The sequence below is a fragment of the Schistocerca gregaria genome, chromosome 8, assembly GCF_023897955.1.
Source record: "Schistocerca gregaria isolate iqSchGreg1 chromosome 8, iqSchGreg1.2, whole genome shotgun sequence".
NCBI classification, from domain to species: Eukaryota; Metazoa; Arthropoda; class Insecta; order Orthoptera; family Acrididae; genus Schistocerca; species Schistocerca gregaria.
Genome location: NC_064927.1, coordinates 319,898,510 through 319,917,841, shown reverse-complemented (window position 1 = coordinate 319,917,841; position 19,332 = coordinate 319,898,510). Strand labels below are relative to the sequence as shown.

Below are 19,332 nucleotides of genomic sequence, written 5' to 3'. Positions count from 1 at the left end.
TTTCTACTAGTGGGAAAGATGACACTCACCAGTGGCTGAAGAGCCCAAAAGCAGCTGGTCATAGGGCTTCACACTCGTCCTCAGTGCCGGAGACTGATTCAGTGAAGCTCTCCCAGCCAGGGAAACCCAAGGAGCAATGTGAGAAATCGAAAAAGAAGACCGCTAAGAACAAGGAACTTCCGGTGGCACCCACATCACCACTACCTACAAGCTCTGTGTCTGTGGATCGGGTAGAGACTCTGGCATCTGCTGAGGACATGGATCTCGCCATACCCTAAGACACAATGGATATAGACTGCTCAGGCAAAAAGTTGATGCCAAATGGTGACCCAGAAGCGTAAACTACCTCATTGAATGTTCCATGCCTTCCCAGTCTCATGATGATGTCATCATACAGTGGAATTACGGTGGTTTTTTCCAATCACCTGACTGAGCTGCGGAAACTGTTAAGCTTTACACCTGCTTTCTGCATTGCCCTTCAGGAAACCTGGTTCCCAGCAATGCGGAACCCTACCCTCCGCAGCTATAAGGGGTAATACAGGAACTGTAGCGACTATAATTGAGTGTCAGGTTGAGTTTGCGTTCATGTCCTAAACTCAGTCTGTAGTGAAACTGTGACCCTCCAAACCCCTCTTGAAGCTGTGGCTGTCAGAATACACATGACACAGGAAATAACTGTCTGCAATGTATATCTTCCTCCAGATGGTGCACTACCCCTGAGTGTATTACCTATACTGATTGATCAACTCTCTAAACCTTTCCTACTTTTGGGAGATTTTAACACCCATAACCCCTTGTGGAGTGACACCATGATTACTGGCTGAGGCAAAGATTTCAAAGCTTTACTGTCTCAGTTCGACCTCTGCCTCTTAAATACTGGGGCCGCTTCACATTTCAGTGTGGCTCAAGGTAGTTATTTGGCAATTGATTTATCAATTTGCAGCCCAGTTCTTCTCCCAGCACATGATTACCTGTGTGTTAGTGACGACGTCCCAATCTTCCTGTCACTGCCTCAGCGTCAGGCCGGAGTCCCTCCATAACAGATCTGATGTGTACAACTGCTCACCAGTTACGTTGCACACATTTGTAGTTCTCCTGAGCATCCGAATTACCATCTCCTTTTTCCACTCGCGGCTGTTCATCTCCAGCATCCTTGGCCCAGGTCAGGGCTAATGATTGCGGCTCATGTGTGATCCCTTCTGTTTGAACTGGAGTCCTTCCCTTTACCACCTCCCGTCTAGGTCTGCCTGCATACACCTCCATGGTGTACACCTAGGCTGCCGATTCGTCTGGGCCTTTCCCATGACCCTAATGACTCGGTTACTCCTGCCGCTCTCCGCTGTCACTCTCTGAAGTGGTTTACACTGACGGCTTGATGGTAATGTTGGCTTCACCTACATCCACAGAGGCCATTTGAACAGCATTCCTTGCCTGATGGCTACAGTGTATTCGCTGCAGATCTGGTGGCCATCTCTAGTGCACTTCAGTATATCCATTCATGCCTCGGGGAATCGTTTCTTCTGTGTAACGACTCCTTGAGCAGCCTACAAGCTACTGACCAGTGCTACCCTTGTCATCCTTTGGCAGTTTCCATCCAGGAGTCCACATATGCCCTGGACCAGTCCTGTCATTCACTGGTGTTTGTGTGGACCCCAGGACACATTGGCATCCCATGGACTTGCTGACAGGCTGGCCAAACAGGCTATGCGGAAACCGCTTCTGGAGATGGGCATTTCTGGACCTGACCTGTGTTCTGACTTACACCGTAGGGTTTTTCGGCTTTTGGGAGACAGAATGGAATAACAGTACACACAATAAACTGCGGGTCATTAGGAGACCACAAATGTGTGGAAGTCTTTCATGCGGGCCTCTCACAGGGAATCAGTTGTCCTCTGCTGGCTACACATTGGCCATGCTTGGGTGACCCACAGTTACCTCCTGTGCCATGAAGACCTGCCTGAGTGTTGGTGCGGTGCCCAGTTGACAGTGGACCATATTCTGGTGCACTGTCCCACTTTGACTGCCCAGTGATGAAATCTTGGCTTACCGGACTTGTTGTCACTAATTTTATCTGACAATGCCTCATCGGCTGATTTAGTTTTAAGTTTTATTTATGAGACTGGGTTTTATCATTTGATCTAAGTTTTAGTGCATATCCTTTGTCCCTCTGTATCCTCCACTCTAGTGCTTCTAGGGTGGAGGTTTTAATGTGTTGCAGAGTGGCTGCCTTCTCCCTTTTTATTCTCATGGTCAGCCAGCCATGGTAATCTGCTTTGTTGTTCTAATCTCTTCATCCTGTTTCTTGTGTTTCTGTGGTTTTCTTGTCCCCTTTTTTCTGTTTATGTGTTTTTTGCCCTTCATTGTTCTTGAGATTTTTCCTTTCATTCCATTTTGAGTTGTCAGTCTCGTTCATTTTATTCTCACACTTGTGCCACTGTTTTATTTGGAACAAGGGACTGATGACCTCGTAGTTTGATCCCTTTCCCCCTCTTTTAATCCACCCAACAAACAGTTCTGTAATCGAGAAAGAATGCCTTGTTGTTGTTTTGGTCATCAAAAGGTTCTGGCTGTATTTATTGGGCAAGCCTTTCACATTTGTGACAGATTACCATTCTCTATGCTGGCTTATTAGTCGGATTGACAGGTGAGATGAGCACTGAGGCTTCAGGAATGCAACTTCACAGTGGTACATAAAAGTGGATGCAAACAGAAGAACATCAACTGCTTTTCATGGATTCGTTTGGTAGAACATAGCAGCATGAATGAAGTCTGTCATTGGTGAGTTATGTGACAGCTGCTGAACAGAGGCAAGATCCAGGATTGCTGAAAACCATGGAAACCTTGAAGAAGCAGGAACTGACAGGAGAGTTACATTTAATAAAATAGCATTGTATAATAGTAGGGTGTCCATTCGTCCCATTTTTCCCGGAACAGTCCCAATTTTTGTAGACGCTCAAATTTTCTTTTTTTAATGTGATTCCACTTGGCTAGAGTATTTTACGCTACTGATTGTTTAACTTGCCATTAACTGCGCAATTATTTATGCTAGGAAGCATGTGATGACTTTCAGCATACCCCAAACATGTAACGAACTGTCAAAAATCGCAAGTAATTTTAAACTCACCATAGGTTACGAATAACAACGAAGATTCTTCTCTTCTAAATCGATCCACTGAATCCGTCCTTTCAGTCCAGAGATACTCTACACCGCTGACACTTGCTCTCTGGCTTTTGTCACCACACTGCTAATGTTTTGCACTGTGCAATCAGTGTTTCATTATGCCAAAATGAAAGTGTAATTTTAACAGCAATATAAAAAGAGAGTTTCCACTGGTAGTGTAGAAACTGTAGAATGTACGTTGTGCAGATCAAAATTTGCTATTGGTCATGGTGGAAGGTCTGACATTGTGAATCACATTAAGACGAAGAAAAATTGCATGAGTGATCAAATGAAAAGAGCAAATAAATGCAAGAGTGACTACTATGTAAACTTAAAATCAGTAACAGAAATGGATAGGCAGTTGGCAGCACAAGAAGGTATGTTTGCATATCACAGTGCAATGCATAACAATAACTTTACATCAATGGACTGTAGTACAGCAGTTGTTGAAAAACTTTTCAATCCTGTGGACACGCAAAATGGAATGCAATCATTTCAAATGTTATTGCACCGTATGCAGCTCAGTAAGTTTTAAATGAACTGAAAAGTGCTCGATTCATTTCTGTAATGATTGATACATCGAATCATCTGGATTTGAAGTTGGTTCCTCTCCTCATCACATATTTTCACCCTGAAAATGGCAGTACGGTGAAAGTGCTCGAATTGGTTAATTTAGCTGGAGAAACTTCAGATTTACTTCAGAATTATGTACTGGAGGTTTTAAAGAAATATGATCTTGAGGGAAATGTGATTGCAGTTTCTGCAGACAACACTGACTCCAATTTTTGTGGTAAGCAGAGGAAAGGGAAAAAAAAAACAATTTGTTCTATAAACTGCAACAGAACACAGTGAATGATATAGTAGGTGTTGGCTGTCCAGCACATGTGGTGCACAGTTCCTTACAAACTGGCTCAGATTGCCTACGCATCGACTGCTAATTAATTGTAAACAAAATCTACCAGCATTTCCACATATATACAGTAAGGGTTGAATCTCTGAAGTCACTCTGTAAGTTTACTGAAACTGAATTCAAAACTGTACTTGGGCACAGAAAGGCAAGGTGGCTATCTCTGCTACCAGTATTGGAAAGAATTGTAGAGATATTTCCTGCTTTGAAATCATATTTCATTTCCCTTGATAAGTGTCCTGTTATCCTTAAACAATTCTTTGATAACCCTGTGTCTATTGTTCTTCTACATTTTCTTGTTAGCCAGCTAAAACCTTTCTCCACAACAATTAAATGTATTGAGAAACAAGAAATCACAATAGTGGAAGTTTATCAAGAAATAAACAAATTATTGGGCAAATTACAGTGTAGAAAGTCTGAAAGATTTCTCAGATCCTTTGTACATGAGACTCTAAGAAAGCTGGAAGAAGAGGGTGAAATTACTATAGAACAATTTCATATTTATGCTGACATCTTCTATGACTCTTGCATTGAGTATATTAAAGAATGGTGTTTACCTTTTCTCACAACTTTTAAAGCATTTGACTGGATTAATACTGACAAGGAGCAGCTACAGTGGAAGGATATTCAGGACTGTTGTGTTTTTGTTAAAAGTATTTTACCAAATTTTCCTGTTGATGAAGACAAACTGTTCGATGAACTTTCATGTGCACAGAACTTGATAAAAAGTGAAGAAGGAGACAAAGAAAGTGTTAGTGCAACGTGGTGTAAAATATTTGCTTATTTCAAAAGTAAAAACATTAACATGAAAAACATTATTCATTTGGTGGTGTTTTGTCTGGCAATTCCTGGGTCAAATGCTGCTGTGGAACGTGTGTTGTCGTTAGTGAACTCTTTGTGGTCAGATGCAAAAAAGCAGAATGAAAGTTGAAACAGTGAGGGCTTTGCTCAAAACACGCTTTAATGGTGTATCGTGTACTGACTTTTATGATACAATTTCATATGAAAATGCAGTTCTTGATGAAGTACATAAAAGTGAAAAGTACGGTGATAGTGCGGCAGAGTAATTGTAAAAATGATTTGGGGTCATCTATTTTATTTATTTATTTCGTGTTCTATAGATCCATATGGGAACATATCTCTGGATATAGAACAAGTCAAGGTTTTTTTTACAGATTATTGTTTTATGCACAGATACATTGATCTTATCTTTAGATTAAAGAAACTGTGAAGTTTAGCATGTACCCTTACATATTAGTTAAGATACAGGACATCTGAAAGAATATACAGTCATAAATAAATTTGGGTATTGTTCTTAAGTTATACAGGTGTTATATACGGACATACATAGATTTGGGAATTGTATTAAGTTACACTGTATGATTAATCAATTGTAGAGGTCACACAGTAAGGTTTAAGCACAAACAAGTGATTCTATGCATTTTTGCTAAGAAATTCATCAATACTGTAACAAGATTCATCTAAAAGGAACTGCTTCAGATTTTCTTTAAACTCTGGCATGTTTCCAACCAGTTCTTTAATGCGCGGTGGGAGGGCATTAAAAATCTTGGTGCCACTGTATAAAACCCCCTTCTGGACTATGCTTTTCGTTTTTAGCTCATAATGGGTATCCAGTTTCCTTCGGGTGTTATAACTATGGTATGAGCTATTGATTTTGAATAAGTTGCTATTTTTGAAACAAAGTACATAAGGGAAAAAATATATTGGGCAGGTGTTGTAAGGATATGTAGAGCTCTAAACAGATCCCTGCATGAGTGCCTAGGATGTACTCCACACATGATTCTTATTGCTCGCTTCTGTGCATGGAACACTTTTTTTGCTGTTGGTTGATTCCCCAAAATGTTATACCATAGGCCAGTTGGTGAAAATAGCCAAAATATGCAGTTGTTATTGTGCTCATTTCCCTAGTATCTGAAATTATTCCTAAGGCAAACGTTGCTGAGCTTAGCCTTTTGCACAGATCTTGAATATGGTGGTGCCACTTCATTTTGCTATCTATATGCAGACCCAAGCATTTGGAGGACTCAACCTTCAAAATCTCGTGCTCACCCGTTTTTAGGTTCATTTCATTAGTAACATTTGTGTTAGAAGAGAAATGAATGTAATTTGTCTTTTTTAGGTTGACTGTAACACCATTGGTTTCAAGCCAGTTTGTCAAATCTGCAAAAGCTTTATTTGCAGCCTCATTTGACACATTCCCTGAGAGATTATTAACTGATAAAATGATGTCGTAGCAAACATGAGTGTTTTCCCATATTCTATACATAGTGCTAAATCATTTATAAATATTAGAAAGAGCAGTGGGCTCAATACTGAGCCTTGAGGTACTCCTGCAGTAATGGCGCCCCATTCTGAAGATACCTGATCACCATGCAATCCTTCCACAATTACCGTCTGCTTTCTACCACACAAATAGGATTCAAGCCATGTGTCTATGGTTCCACCCATTCCTAGGGTCTTGGATTTACTCAAGAGAATATGGTGACTTAAACTGTCAAAAGCTTTTGACAGGTCACAAAATATCCCAACCATCATCATATTATTATTTATGGCTTCCATAACATTGTCAACAAAGGCATGTATTGCATCCATGGTTGATACCCCTTTCCGAAAGCCAAACTGGTTATTGCTGAGGATGTTATATTTGCTAAGATGCTCAACCATTCTGCTATGCCTCAATTTCTCTATTACCTTGGAGAAAACTGAGAGTAATGAAATTGGTCAATAGTTTGTAGCCTCAGTTTTTTCTCCCTTTTTATAAATTGGTCGTATGAGCCCATATTTTAGCCTGTCGGGGAAAAATACCTTCTTCCAATGACGTATTACTAATATGGCAGAGGACTGTACTTATTTCTTTACATCCACATTGTAAAGGTAAACTTGTATGTGTATTAAATTTAGTAAATACAATATTTATGTCCTGTTTTTTTCCTTCATTGTCCCAGGTTTTTCTCTATTTTGAATGTTCCCTTTATCAATGAAAATGAAATGGACACCCTAATAACAGGGACTAGGATCCAGTGGGTTGGAAATGGTTGCGTGTCATCCCAGCTCATCTACAGCCAGCTATCCTCAAGTATTTCCACAATGCTCCAACATCTGGTCATGTGTGATTTGCGAATACTCTATACAGAATCAGATGCAGGCATCACTCGTCAGGTCTCTAATGACACATTAGACACAGTGTTAGCCACTGTATGAAATGATAATAGTGGAAGCACGTGCTGCTGTTGCCTCTGGGGCATCTGATACCAATCGTGCCTGCAGCAATGCCATTCCACTGAATCAAAACTGTCTTCTTGAGGTGGTTTCCAAAGTTGACAAATAGGAGTTGATTGCTAATAGTGTGCATTGGCTATGTCACCCACTATGCACTCACAGAAAGCTTTAATAAGATGTTGACAAATATTCTCTCAGTGTGCACTGATATTGAACAGAGAGATTGGGATGCAATACTTTCCATCATGGTATCCACATACAACACAGCAAAGCAAGACACTACGGGCTTTGCAACATTCTTTTCGCTCTACGATCTTGAGGCTCGAATGACAGTGGATACATTGTTCTTGTTACAGCAGATACAGTATTCTTGTTTGAACAAGTCGATAGTCAAGATGACTACATGAAACACCTCAACACTACCATCAAAGAAGCAAGGCAGCTGGTTTGCATATGGACATCCAAGAGAAAGACTGGGAGCGCTCTGATGCTTGCACTGGCTAGTGAGATACAGCCTGAGAGAAAGTGAGGCTATCAGAATAGTTACTGAAGTTCTACTTTGAGCCGTATTGTATACTTTGTCACTTGTTGTATGTCGCACGTGAAGTGAAGGCCTGATGACAAGCAATTTCTTGTAACTTAATAATTATGATTTCTGAAAGGTTCTTAAAAGATCTTATGTTATAATGTTTGTAAAGTCTGGTATATTCAAAGTTCTATAAATACCAGCATTCTATAATATATTATGTTTGTGTAAATAGCTGCCCACTCTGTCCAGGAGGTCAGTTCTGTTTTGGCTTTGTTGCTTGTTTCATTGATGGTGACCGTGCTTTTGGATTTGGACTTAGGTGTGGTTGACAGTTTGAATCAACATTTAATAGTTACAAATCTAAATATGTTGGAATGACTGTAAGAAATTTTAACATCATGTACAAAAAGCGTATAAGGGCATTGAAGAGTGAATTTACCCACTCCACATATGCAGAACATCTAATAAAAGTAGTTCACCATATCATTGGGGTCAAAACAGATTGGCAGTCTGAAGCCATAACAAGAGAAGAAAGGTTTGATTCTGTGGGAATAATTGTGTCACACTACCATGATGTAATCTGGGACAGAAAGATGGTTAGCATTGGTTGTGATAAAATGTGGATGATACTATGAACAATGCTGAACTTCTTTCTGTTCTGAACAAAAGAAAGGGAATGCTCGCTTTACAGAAGAGATATTTCACATAAAAGGCCATAAATAGAAATGAACATATGCATAGGGTACATACAGAACACACAGATGAAAAGGATCTAAAAATGAACGTTAGTGTAAAAAAAAAAAAAAAAAAAAAAAAAAAAAAAAAAAAAAACCACAACCATATATTTATAAATACTTAGATACAAAGTGCATCTTAAAAGTTTGATGAATGGTCTCAGAAGATAAAGGAAACAAGAGTTACAAACAAAATACCTTGTCTAGCATTTTAAGTAATCACCATTAGCTACAACACACTGCTGACATTAATTGTGAAACTGTTTTAGGAAACTGTTGGCTGACACTTCTTGTGGAATCACTTGAAGCACTATGGTCACGTGTTGTTGGATATTGACAGCATCTACATGCTTAACTTTCTCACTCAATGCAAGGTGACTGTTCTCCAGCACCCTGTCTATTCACCACATTTTTTACTGGTAAAATTATTTTTGATTTCTCTCCATAAGCTAGCCCTGAAAGGCTTATGCTTCGCAGACACTGGGCATGACTACAGTGCTTTGAGTCCGCAGCTTGTGGTCTTGCCATTGCGTTCTCGCTTCCCAAGCACGGTGTCCTGGGTTCGATTCCTGGTGGGGTCAGGGGTTTTTCACCTGCTTCGAGATGACTGGGTGTTTGTGTTGTCCTCATCATATCATCATCATTCATGCAAGTGGAAGATTGGACTGAGAAACAGTTGGGAACTTTTACGGGTGCTGATAACCGCGCAGTTGAGTGCCCCACAATCCAGTCATCATCATCATCATTATCATCATCATACAGTGCCGTGAGTGATTCCATAGGAAGTGTTTGGTGTCAGTTTCCAGCAGCTTTACAACCAATGTCAAAAGTGTGTTGTAGCTAATGGTGATTACTTTGAAGCCCATAGGATATATTTTGTTTTTAATCCTTCTTTCCTTTATTTTCTGACACAATTCACCGAACTTTGCAGGTATACCTTATGATTTAAGTGAGCTGCCAAGAGTCACTAGAGATCTTATACCAAAATATTTAATTTAATTTAATTTAATATTTAATTTAAGTTAATAGACAGCCCTTGTTAAAGCTATTATATGTTTACTTAGTTGATATTTTAAACAAAGTATAGATGATAGAAATAGTCAGAAATGTTTGAGATAATTTTGTGACTTGACTTGTCAACAAAAAGCTGAGAATGTGACGGTAATAAGTCATTTACTGAAATGATTTACAAAAGTGGAGTTAGGAGTAATGAGCAATATATTGTCCATAGAGAGATGTTTGGACATGATGCGACATCATGTTATTGAACAGAGGCACAGTAATAGTCACCTCAAGTCCAAGTCCAATACATGGAACTAAATCAAGGTGTACTAGGCAGTGAACAACAAGCAACCACCCAGGGAGCACTCTAATCCATCAAGAGGTCCATATAAAATGCTGGATTTGTCATTGTTGATGCATTTGGAGCTTAGTGATGTAAGTCAAGTGAAGAACAACATGAATCTGCTTGTGCCTGATTGTATAGGCTTGCTAGTGACAACCAGGAGACCACTGGCTAGTGCCACATGACTACTCAGAATAAAGATGTACAGACTGACTCTCTCTATGAAAGAAGAGTGAGAAGAGCCTTCTTGAGAATATTTTCTCATAATGAAAGACTTAAAGACGAATGTAATAATTCCAATTCCAAAGAAAGCAGGTGCTGATGTTATTTGTTGTAGAACTATCAGCTTATTAAATCATGACTGCAAAATACTAACACAAATTCTTTACGGAAGACCAAAAAACTGATAGAAACCATCCTCAGGGAATATAAGTTCAAATGGCTGTGTGGTTCTAGGCGCTACAGCCTGGAACCACGAGACCGGTATGGTTGCAGGTTCGAATCCTGCCTCGGGCATGGATGTGTGTGATGTCCTTAGGTTAGTTAGGTTTCAGTAGTTCTAAGTTCTAGGGGACTGATTACCTCAGATGTTGAATCCCATAGTGCTCAGAGCCATTTTGAACCATTTATAAGTTCATATTGTGGGGAAATGTAGGTACACATGGGGCAATACTGACTCTATGACTTCTCTTAGAAGATGGGTTAAGGAAAGGCAAACCTACCTTTATAGTATTTGTAGACTTAAAGAAAGTGTTTGACAGTGGTGACTGGAGTAATCTATTTGAAAAACTGAAGGTAACAGAGGTAAAATACAGGGAGCGGAAGGCTATTTACATGTACAGAAACCAGACAGCAGTTACAAGATTTGAGAAGCCTGAAAAGGAAGTGGTTGAGAAGGGAGTGAGACAAGGATGTAGCCTATCCCCAGTGTTATTCTATCCATTCATTGAGCAAGCAGTAAAGTAAACCAAAGAAAAATTTGGAAAAGGAATTTAAGTTCATTGAGAAGAAATAAAAACTTGTTTGACCGATGAAACTGTAATTGTATCAGAGACAGCAAAGGACTTGGAAGAACAGTTGAATGGTATGGACAATATGTGGAAGGGAGAATATAAGATGAACATCAACAAAAGTGAAACAGGGATAATGTAACATAGTCGAATTCAATCGAGTGATGCCATGGGAATTAGATTAGGAAATGAGACACTAAAAGTAGTAGATGAGTTTTGTTATTTAGGTGGTAAAATAACTGATGGCTGAAGTAGAGAGGATATAAAATGTAAATTGGAGGTGGCAAGAAAAGCACTTCTGAAGAAGAGAAATTTGTTAACTTCAAATATATATGTAAGTTTTAGGAAGTCCTTCCTGAAGTTTAGACAAGAAGAGAATAGAGGCTTTTGAAATATGGTGTGAGAGAAGAATGCTGAAGATTAAATGGACAGAGAGTGTAACTTATGAGGAGGTACTGAATGGGATTGGGAAGAGAATAAATTTGTGGCTCTACTTGACTGAAGAAGGGATTGGCTGTTGTGACACATTCTGAGACATCATGGGAGGAGGAGGAGGAGGAGGGGGAGGAGGAGATGATGAAAGAGATTGTTAACCAATGTGATATTGATGATTGGTTGTTAGAGTAATTGATTATGGGATAGATAGAGAGACAAGACTCCTCGTTTGACATGGGGAATATGAAAAAGTTCAGAGAAAACATGAAGCATTACAAAAGCACATTGAATTCATTAAAAACAAAAGAAGAAGAAAAAATACGTGGATGGAAGTTCCAGTAGTTAACATTATAAAAACTTAAAATAACAAAAGCGGTAAAAGCTTGAGATCCAAACAGAAGTTGTTTCAGCTGTTGGGCCGATGGTCAAAGATCAAGTGACTGCAACCACTGTTAGCGAGGAAAGCAGCTGCTTCAACTGCAATGAGTATGGCCATTTGTCTTTTGACTGTAAAAAGGAAAAGAAGAAAACTTGGAAGGTGACGATGAGTTGAGTTTAAACACTGTTGAGTTAAACCAGTAACAGTTAGAACATTTAAAATGGACTGAGAAGTCAAATTTAGATGTCTTGGCCAAATCGAAATTTTAATAAACAACATTGGATTTACTGTCAGGAAGCCAGAAGTTGAAACATATCCCGTGTCTCTCCTTATAGCAAACAAACTAAAGTTAAATATTGAAAGCTCTGTTCAAGACAAATAATGGAATGTGTGTTTATTTTGTCACTAGTTACATTGCAAAAAGACCTGTTCTGCCAGTGTCAAAGTGAAGATTGCTGTGAAAGAGCAGTAGTGCATATATACAGGTAGCACACCCAGAAAATTCACATTGGGAGAGAAAAAGAAATTGTCAAGAACCAGGATCAGGTGTGGTCTGACCAAGGAATTAATTCATTCGTCATTTAGATGAAGGAATTACTCAACTAAATTCATCTGAATAATATAGCCAGATCATAGTCGTAAAAAGAAATGTGGGAAGCATCATGTCTGTATAACATCATTTACATAAACTGCAGTCCATCCTGCACATTAGATTTTAAGAATAAATTAATTTGTATTGATGAAGAAAAAGTGAGCTACAAGTATACCTCACTCAGTACATATTCAGGGCACTTCCAGGGCAAAAAAGTTCTGTTTGTATTATGAAGTTTGCCAATAGTATTCTCACACTTTATAAACACTTTTTTATTTATATTGGCTTGAAAGAACATAATTTATATACATGGATGATATTATTACACCACTGAAGAGTGTGGATAAAGCAACTGAGCAGCTTGAAGGGAATTGTTGGGTATATTGGATATGCCATGCTACATCATTTCCTTAGGCTAAAAGGATACTTCAGGTGTTTGTCTCAAATTACTTTACAGCTGGGAAATCTTAAGTAATTTACTCTGGAGAAAATAACATATGTACTCAGACATACTTTAATCAGACATAGTTTTAAAAATATACAAACAAATGTTTTAGGAGCCACTGTGTTATACAAATATCCAGAAAAGTTACATCCATTCGTTTATGATGATGATATTCTGATTATGGTCTTGTAAGCTGAAAACTGGTTAACAGATTAATATTGTAGATCATCCACATTCTTGTGCTTTATGGACAAAAGAACGCCTCAAGTTGAACATGCAGCAGTTATGAGCTCCAAGTCTTAGCCATCATTAACGTCTGTAATGGGACACCCTTCTCTAACATTACCTTTTCTTTTATATAGAAATAACATTCTCGGGTTTCACTGAAAGAATTTCATTTGGTTTTGTATTCTATGTATTATATTTCAGGCTAAAACATATAAAAAGAAATTAATTTGTTACAGTAGATATGTACTAATGGTTAAAAATTATTCTTGTTTTAGAAATGTTAGAAATTAGAAATTCTTGAATGCTTAACATTCATCTTATTACTTGCACAATCTATTGCTGATTATTAAATTTATTTTTGGATTCATTTATAAAATAATAATGTGGCTTAGTGAAGACTCTTTTTTGACTTTGCGAACTTTTTTTTTATATACACACACACACACACACACACACACACACACACACACACACACTCTGGAATATTGTGAGTAGCGCAGAATATTAGTAGTAGTGGGCATGCCTCCGATAGACAGGTGTGTGTGTGTGTGTGTGTGTGTGTGTGTGTGTGTGTGTGTGTGTGTGATCGACACTAACAATGTAATTTGTAATATTAAGTGGAAATTGTAAAAATATTTAATAATGTGACAAAGAATAAAATTCAAGAAATATTCAGGCAAATCTTCATCAATTATTTAGTCATCAGGAACCCACAATGTTAAATAAAAATTTCAGCTGCAAGAAATATAGAGCCAACAACAACAAAAAGTGAGAATGAAGATAAGTAAAAAGTTTTTCTTTTTTTTATCTTACACCTTTCGAAGTTTTCGAAAATAATGAATAGACATAGAATTTTAATAGTGATGTGTGGGAGGGTAAGATTACACATCTTACAGAAATTCTGGATGTATTTACTAGTAATACATTTTAAAATTTCAACAGACTGTGCTGCAGTCCAAAGGGTATAAATAAGAACAGTATGTCACCAAGAGTAACAGGATGGGCTTTATTCTTAGAATATTGTTCCTACTTCAGTGAACACGAGTCTGATTTTAGGATGAAACATGTAGTTGTTTTAAGTCTTTGTGTGAATATACTGTTTCGGTTCATAAATAGCTTAATACTTGGAATCAGATAAGTTCAAGAGAGGATGATGATTTGGCAGTGATACTAAACCTGTATATAGAGGGTCTGTACAAGGGCGATGCACTTTGACATTTGCCTCCTTTGTTTCATTGTTGATGGTCCTCAGTGTCGATGTACTGCATTGTTATAATGGCTGAAACATGGGGGCTGGGGGTGGAAGTTAAACACTGACTACTGTTAATGATGTAGCCGACAGTTACTCAGTTGCATTACACAGTTCTTTACTTTCAGTGTTCACAACCCCCTGAAAATTACACAGTTATGACCAATTCACTCTTGGTCAACTTTTGATAAGCCCCATTAATAGTTTGCAGGCAAATGTCAACATACTGCGACAACAGTTTGCCATTGAACATCTATGAGCAGTAAAAAGCTAACCACATAATTTTTACAGAATAATATGGTATGTGTGACACTATTGAACAGACACTGTCATTGTTTTAATATATGGCCAATTTGTGTTGCTCTAATCCCAATGTTAAGGTAATGCATTATTGTTATGCTAACTGATCCAGACTTCCTGTGTAAAAATTGGCCGTGGACCGACTATCTTGGGACCAAACATCTGGCCTTTATATATTCTTACAATAATAGGTACTGAAACTATACATTGTTCAATGTTTAATTTACAGAAATTACAATTAAAATGTAACTTATTCAATGAACTGAATACATGAAGAAATGATTTCTTTTTAACAGTTTCTTCTACCGCAAAGGTTAGGCTGAGTTATTTGTTTAAATAATGAAATTAACAGATATAGTTATACAAACAATGCTTTTGACAGATCTGGTAATTATTTTGGAATTAAAGAAGGGCTGGCTTTGTTAATATGTATTCAAATAGAACCAAATTAATACTTAGAGAATTCTAGTAGTTCTTCTTCCAAATGTTTATAATTAGTACGGAATTTGTATTTGTTTATAGATCAGCAACAGAATTTAAGTCCCAAAACAATTATACATTTTATCCTATAACAAAAGATATTAACTAGGAATTGTCAAAATAAATTATGAAATTGAACACACACAGACAAAACTAAGCACAGAATTAGATCTGGTGCTACATTTCTTAAGACTGAGAGCCAGCCTTTCTCTTTTATGGAAATGCATGTTATACGCATGTATGAAACTTTCTGACAAATTAAAACTGTGTGCCAGACCAAGACTCGAACTTGGGACCTTTGCCTTTCATGGGCAAGTGCTCTACCATCTGAGCTACCCAAGCACGACTCACGACCCGTCCTCACAGCTTCAATTCTGCCAGTACTTTGGCTCCTACCTTCCAAACTTCATAGAAGCTCTTCTGCAAACCTTGCAGAACTAGCACTCCTGGAAGAAAGGATACACACGTATGTTAATGTCATCCCTGGCCTGGGATTCTTGGCAGCTTTTCTGTAACTCTTTCCATTCCCAAAATGTGACCAGTCCTTTTCCTTACTCCCTCTTCCTTTCCCTTCTGTGCCTCTGCCAGAAGCCATTGGCACCAAATGATTGCACAACTTCATAAATTTCATGTGTGTTGTCGCCTGCTGCCTCTAGGTGAGCATATTTTTTTTTATCTATTCAGTTTTATTATATTGTGTTGCATCAGTTGTATCTCAAAAGTCCCATGGAGAGGAGTCTGTAAAACGTCGAATAAAGTAAAGACTCTACGTTTTTGAAGGACAACACAATTAAATGACTTAACATTATGAAATTTTATTGTATTACAATTATTAATTATAAATTGTCATAAAACATTGATTTTAGGAGCTGCTGGAATGATACTCTTCAGTGAAGTAAGAAGTGGTGTCTAACAGGACATTCTTTAAGCAAGTCTTAAACTCCAAACCATTACCCCTCTCTGAGCTTAGGACAACCCTTTGAAGTCTTTGTAGAGATCATTTTTGGCACTAATATTATAGTAATGCTGAGTTTTGAAAGTCCAATTTAAAATGATGTAGTATTTGGTTACTGAGTATGATCATACAAGACTTGGAAACAGAAAGAAAAATTGTGAACAGTTGTTGGAAATGTAAAGGCTTTGAGTATTTATTCGGTAAGCAGCTGATTTGTGAGACTTGGTCTATTGAATTAATCAGAGACGAAGGGACATACAAGAAGTCATTGGTGCGCATAAGAAAATATAAATATGTTGATGAAAGCATATGTACTAATTGAATATTTTTTTTCTGTTGGATTATGTGCAAATGCTAACTAATATAGAGTGAAGAATAAGCCTTATGAAACAAATACAAATAAAACAGTAATAACGAAAATGAAAGCAATCTTTTGAAAGTGTATCTGCAAAATTAAAATCGGCTGCTGGATCACAGTCAACACTCTGTTGCTCTATCCCCTGCATTGCACTGTGTGTGGATCCTTCTTGGTGTGCAGACTGTAAGGTGGTAGTGTTGCTACTGCTCAAGCCTACCCACGGTTAGCTCATGGCCCTCCCAAAATCTTCCAGCTTGTACAGGAGATGGGGTTTCTGTAGCAATGCTCTTCAAGCGTCAACTGGTTGGCTGTGACTCAGCCATAGCTGGCTGTGCAACTGCTTCCACAAAATCCTGCTCCATTAAATACACTGTATGGCTACGTGTTAGCAGATGGCATGCTAACATGGTGAGGATCTGATTGTGAAGTCCAATAAAGTCTCCACCAACCATGTAATACAGATATTAGTTATGTTATTAAAATTTAGATATGTTGTTTATAATGAATTTACTTGTGGCTACATACTTCCAAATAAACAGAAAAATATCATCATATAAAGTTTGTGTCAAGGCAAAGAGTTTGCTACAGTTACTTTCAAAGATTGCCTCTGCATAAATAGTTATGTAATTATCTTTCTTGTTTGTATGTTATTCTAGTAAAATAAAGTCGTGCAATTGTCATTTGACTTCAGCAATAAACTAAGAGCATAAAGAATTAAGCTGTGAATGTGCCTAGTTTCCAGCAGTTCATGTTGATGGTGTGAAAAGTAGTATTTAAAAGACAGTTTCAGCTGCATATAGAATTAATCTGTTAATCTGTGTAATAATGAAATGTAAAAGTAGCATAGAGGTCTGTATTATGTGCTTAATGTAAAACATGTTTAAGAACTGTAAATAATTTCAATTGGTTGTGTAGGAGTTAAACGCTGATATGACTCAAGTAGTGGTCATATGAGAAAACAGTGTAAGTTTGCTGACTTGGTCAGTTTTTGTTGTGAGGATCAGAACTGCAGCCTATGAGCTGCTGGTGTTAGCATGTGATAATGTGCTCAGCAGTTTGGACTTACTCAGTCTTGATGCAACAGTTTGTAATTTTGAAGATGTGGCTGTTTGTTGAATTAACTTGAATAGACGTTGCTGATCTTTATATTAAACTGTGTGAACCTGATAAGTGTGGGGAATTAATTGAAATTGGCAAGCTTTTTCAAAAGTGAAAGATTGCATGTATAGGAATTGTATCCTTGCACTGCTTTACAAGAAAAATCATTTATTAGTTGTGAATATTAGCCTCTGTATGGCCACCAATTAGAGGGATGTGATCTGACTGAAATAAAATTGAACTCGGAATTGGCAACCTACGCCAGGATAAATCCTTGTACAAATGCATCATTCACAGATTACTTGATGTTTTACATAATTAAATCTGCTTTAAATTATTAATTGACTGTTCATAGGTTGGCATATTATTTATTGAATTACTGTAGGGCTCAAAGCAATGGTGTTCAACCAATCCACTTTGTGGATGAGCCATTTCACATGTTGTGCACTCACCATCAGGTAAGGTTGCAAGATTCATGTCAGCAGATACCACATTTCCATTTGGTTTCTTTGTGTGTCTTTGAGGAAGGAAGGTTCACAAGGTGGGCACCATGTGATCAGGCATATTTTCTTGAAAGATGAATCCCTCGCTGAAATGTTGAGTCGAGGGTTGGACAACATGTTGGATGATCTTGCCCCCGCATGGCAGAGCCCTCAAATTAACCTCGGCAGTGATGAGAGTTATTCAGTGTTTATAACTGATACTGGCTGAAAACACAACTGACCGCCCCTCTGCTGTTTGAAACTGCATGCCTGAGACATTTATTGGTACCTAGCTGCCTCTGAACTCTTCTGAACCAAATCATTAGGTCTCACACAAAACCTTTAGTCACTGGTAAACAGAACCAGATGCCACTGATCTCAATTCCATTTGGGGTGCTCTGTTGTCCCCCTCCTTTGCACACCTCAGTGGCAGGGGGGGATGGGGATTTGTACTATAATTTGTAACAAATGCCCAATGGTCAAATTGATCACGTGAAGGTAGTTGCTTACTGTCTGGGTCATCCACAGTACCGTACACAAAATACAGCATGCAGTTCTATTGCATTATCTTGTTGCAAAATACAGGGTGTTACAAAAAGGTACGGCCAAACTTTCAGGAAACATTCCTCACACACAAATAAAGAAAAGATGTTATGTGGACATGTGTCTGGAAACGCTTAATTTCCATGTTGCTTTCCAATCTCTAAATATTTCCCTATGTTTGCTGATAATTAAAATTTATTGTTATTGTATGTTTAACAGTTTGGTCGAAGTTTACATGCGGTAGGATCTGAGGAATGTGTACGGGCACTACCGCTCTCAGCAAAGGATTATGTTGAAAGCCTGCACCAGAACAGTCGAGCCACTCTACTTTATGGGAAAAATAATGTTCTTGTTCTTCCTGTAAGTATAATTAAAATTTTATATTTGATAAAAAAACTAAAAGTTAACCTGTAGTTAATGATATAAGTAAACTGTGCTCATGAAACTTTGTGTCACTATAGTTTCTGCTTTTATTAGGAACTCCTTTTCTGATGTTCAACACATTCTTTAAAGTTATGAAAACCACTATACAGAATCTGTGCAGGATGTGATGGCCAATGCGCAGTATTCAGTTTTCATCCTTAGTGCTGGGAGAATTCATTTGTTTGTTAAGAAGGGAAGGCTGACATTGTTTTCCCACTTGCAGCCAGTTGATGATGTGCTGTGATGACACAGAATCAAGGTGCATGCTCTTCAGTTTTTCTCAAAAGTTTTTATAGAAACTATTCAGTGAAAGAATTTCATTTTGGCCTCACTTAAAGCTTTCAGATGCCAGCTTCAGGAAGAGCCCATAATTTTGTTAATGGTTATAGTTATTGTGATATTTCCATTGAAATAAGACACCATCTCAGGCTGGAATGCAT

The 19,332-nt window shown here is 37.9% G+C and overlaps 1 protein-coding gene across 7 annotated transcripts in view; it reads left to right on the top strand.

Annotated features, from left to right (window-relative positions):
* Positions 1 to 19,332, top strand: part of LOC126284259 (small G protein signaling modulator 1-like) — a 263,420-nt gene that overhangs the window by 41,680 nt on the left and 202,408 nt on the right. For all 7 annotated transcript variants that reach the window (XM_049983066.1, XM_049983065.1, XM_049983060.1 and 4 more), the window contains exon 8: positions 18,689 to 18,829. In XM_049983066.1, coding sequence (XP_049839023.1) covers positions 18,689 to 18,829 — 141 coding nt within the window. The remainder of the gene's footprint in view (positions 1 to 18,688; positions 18,830 to 19,332) is intronic.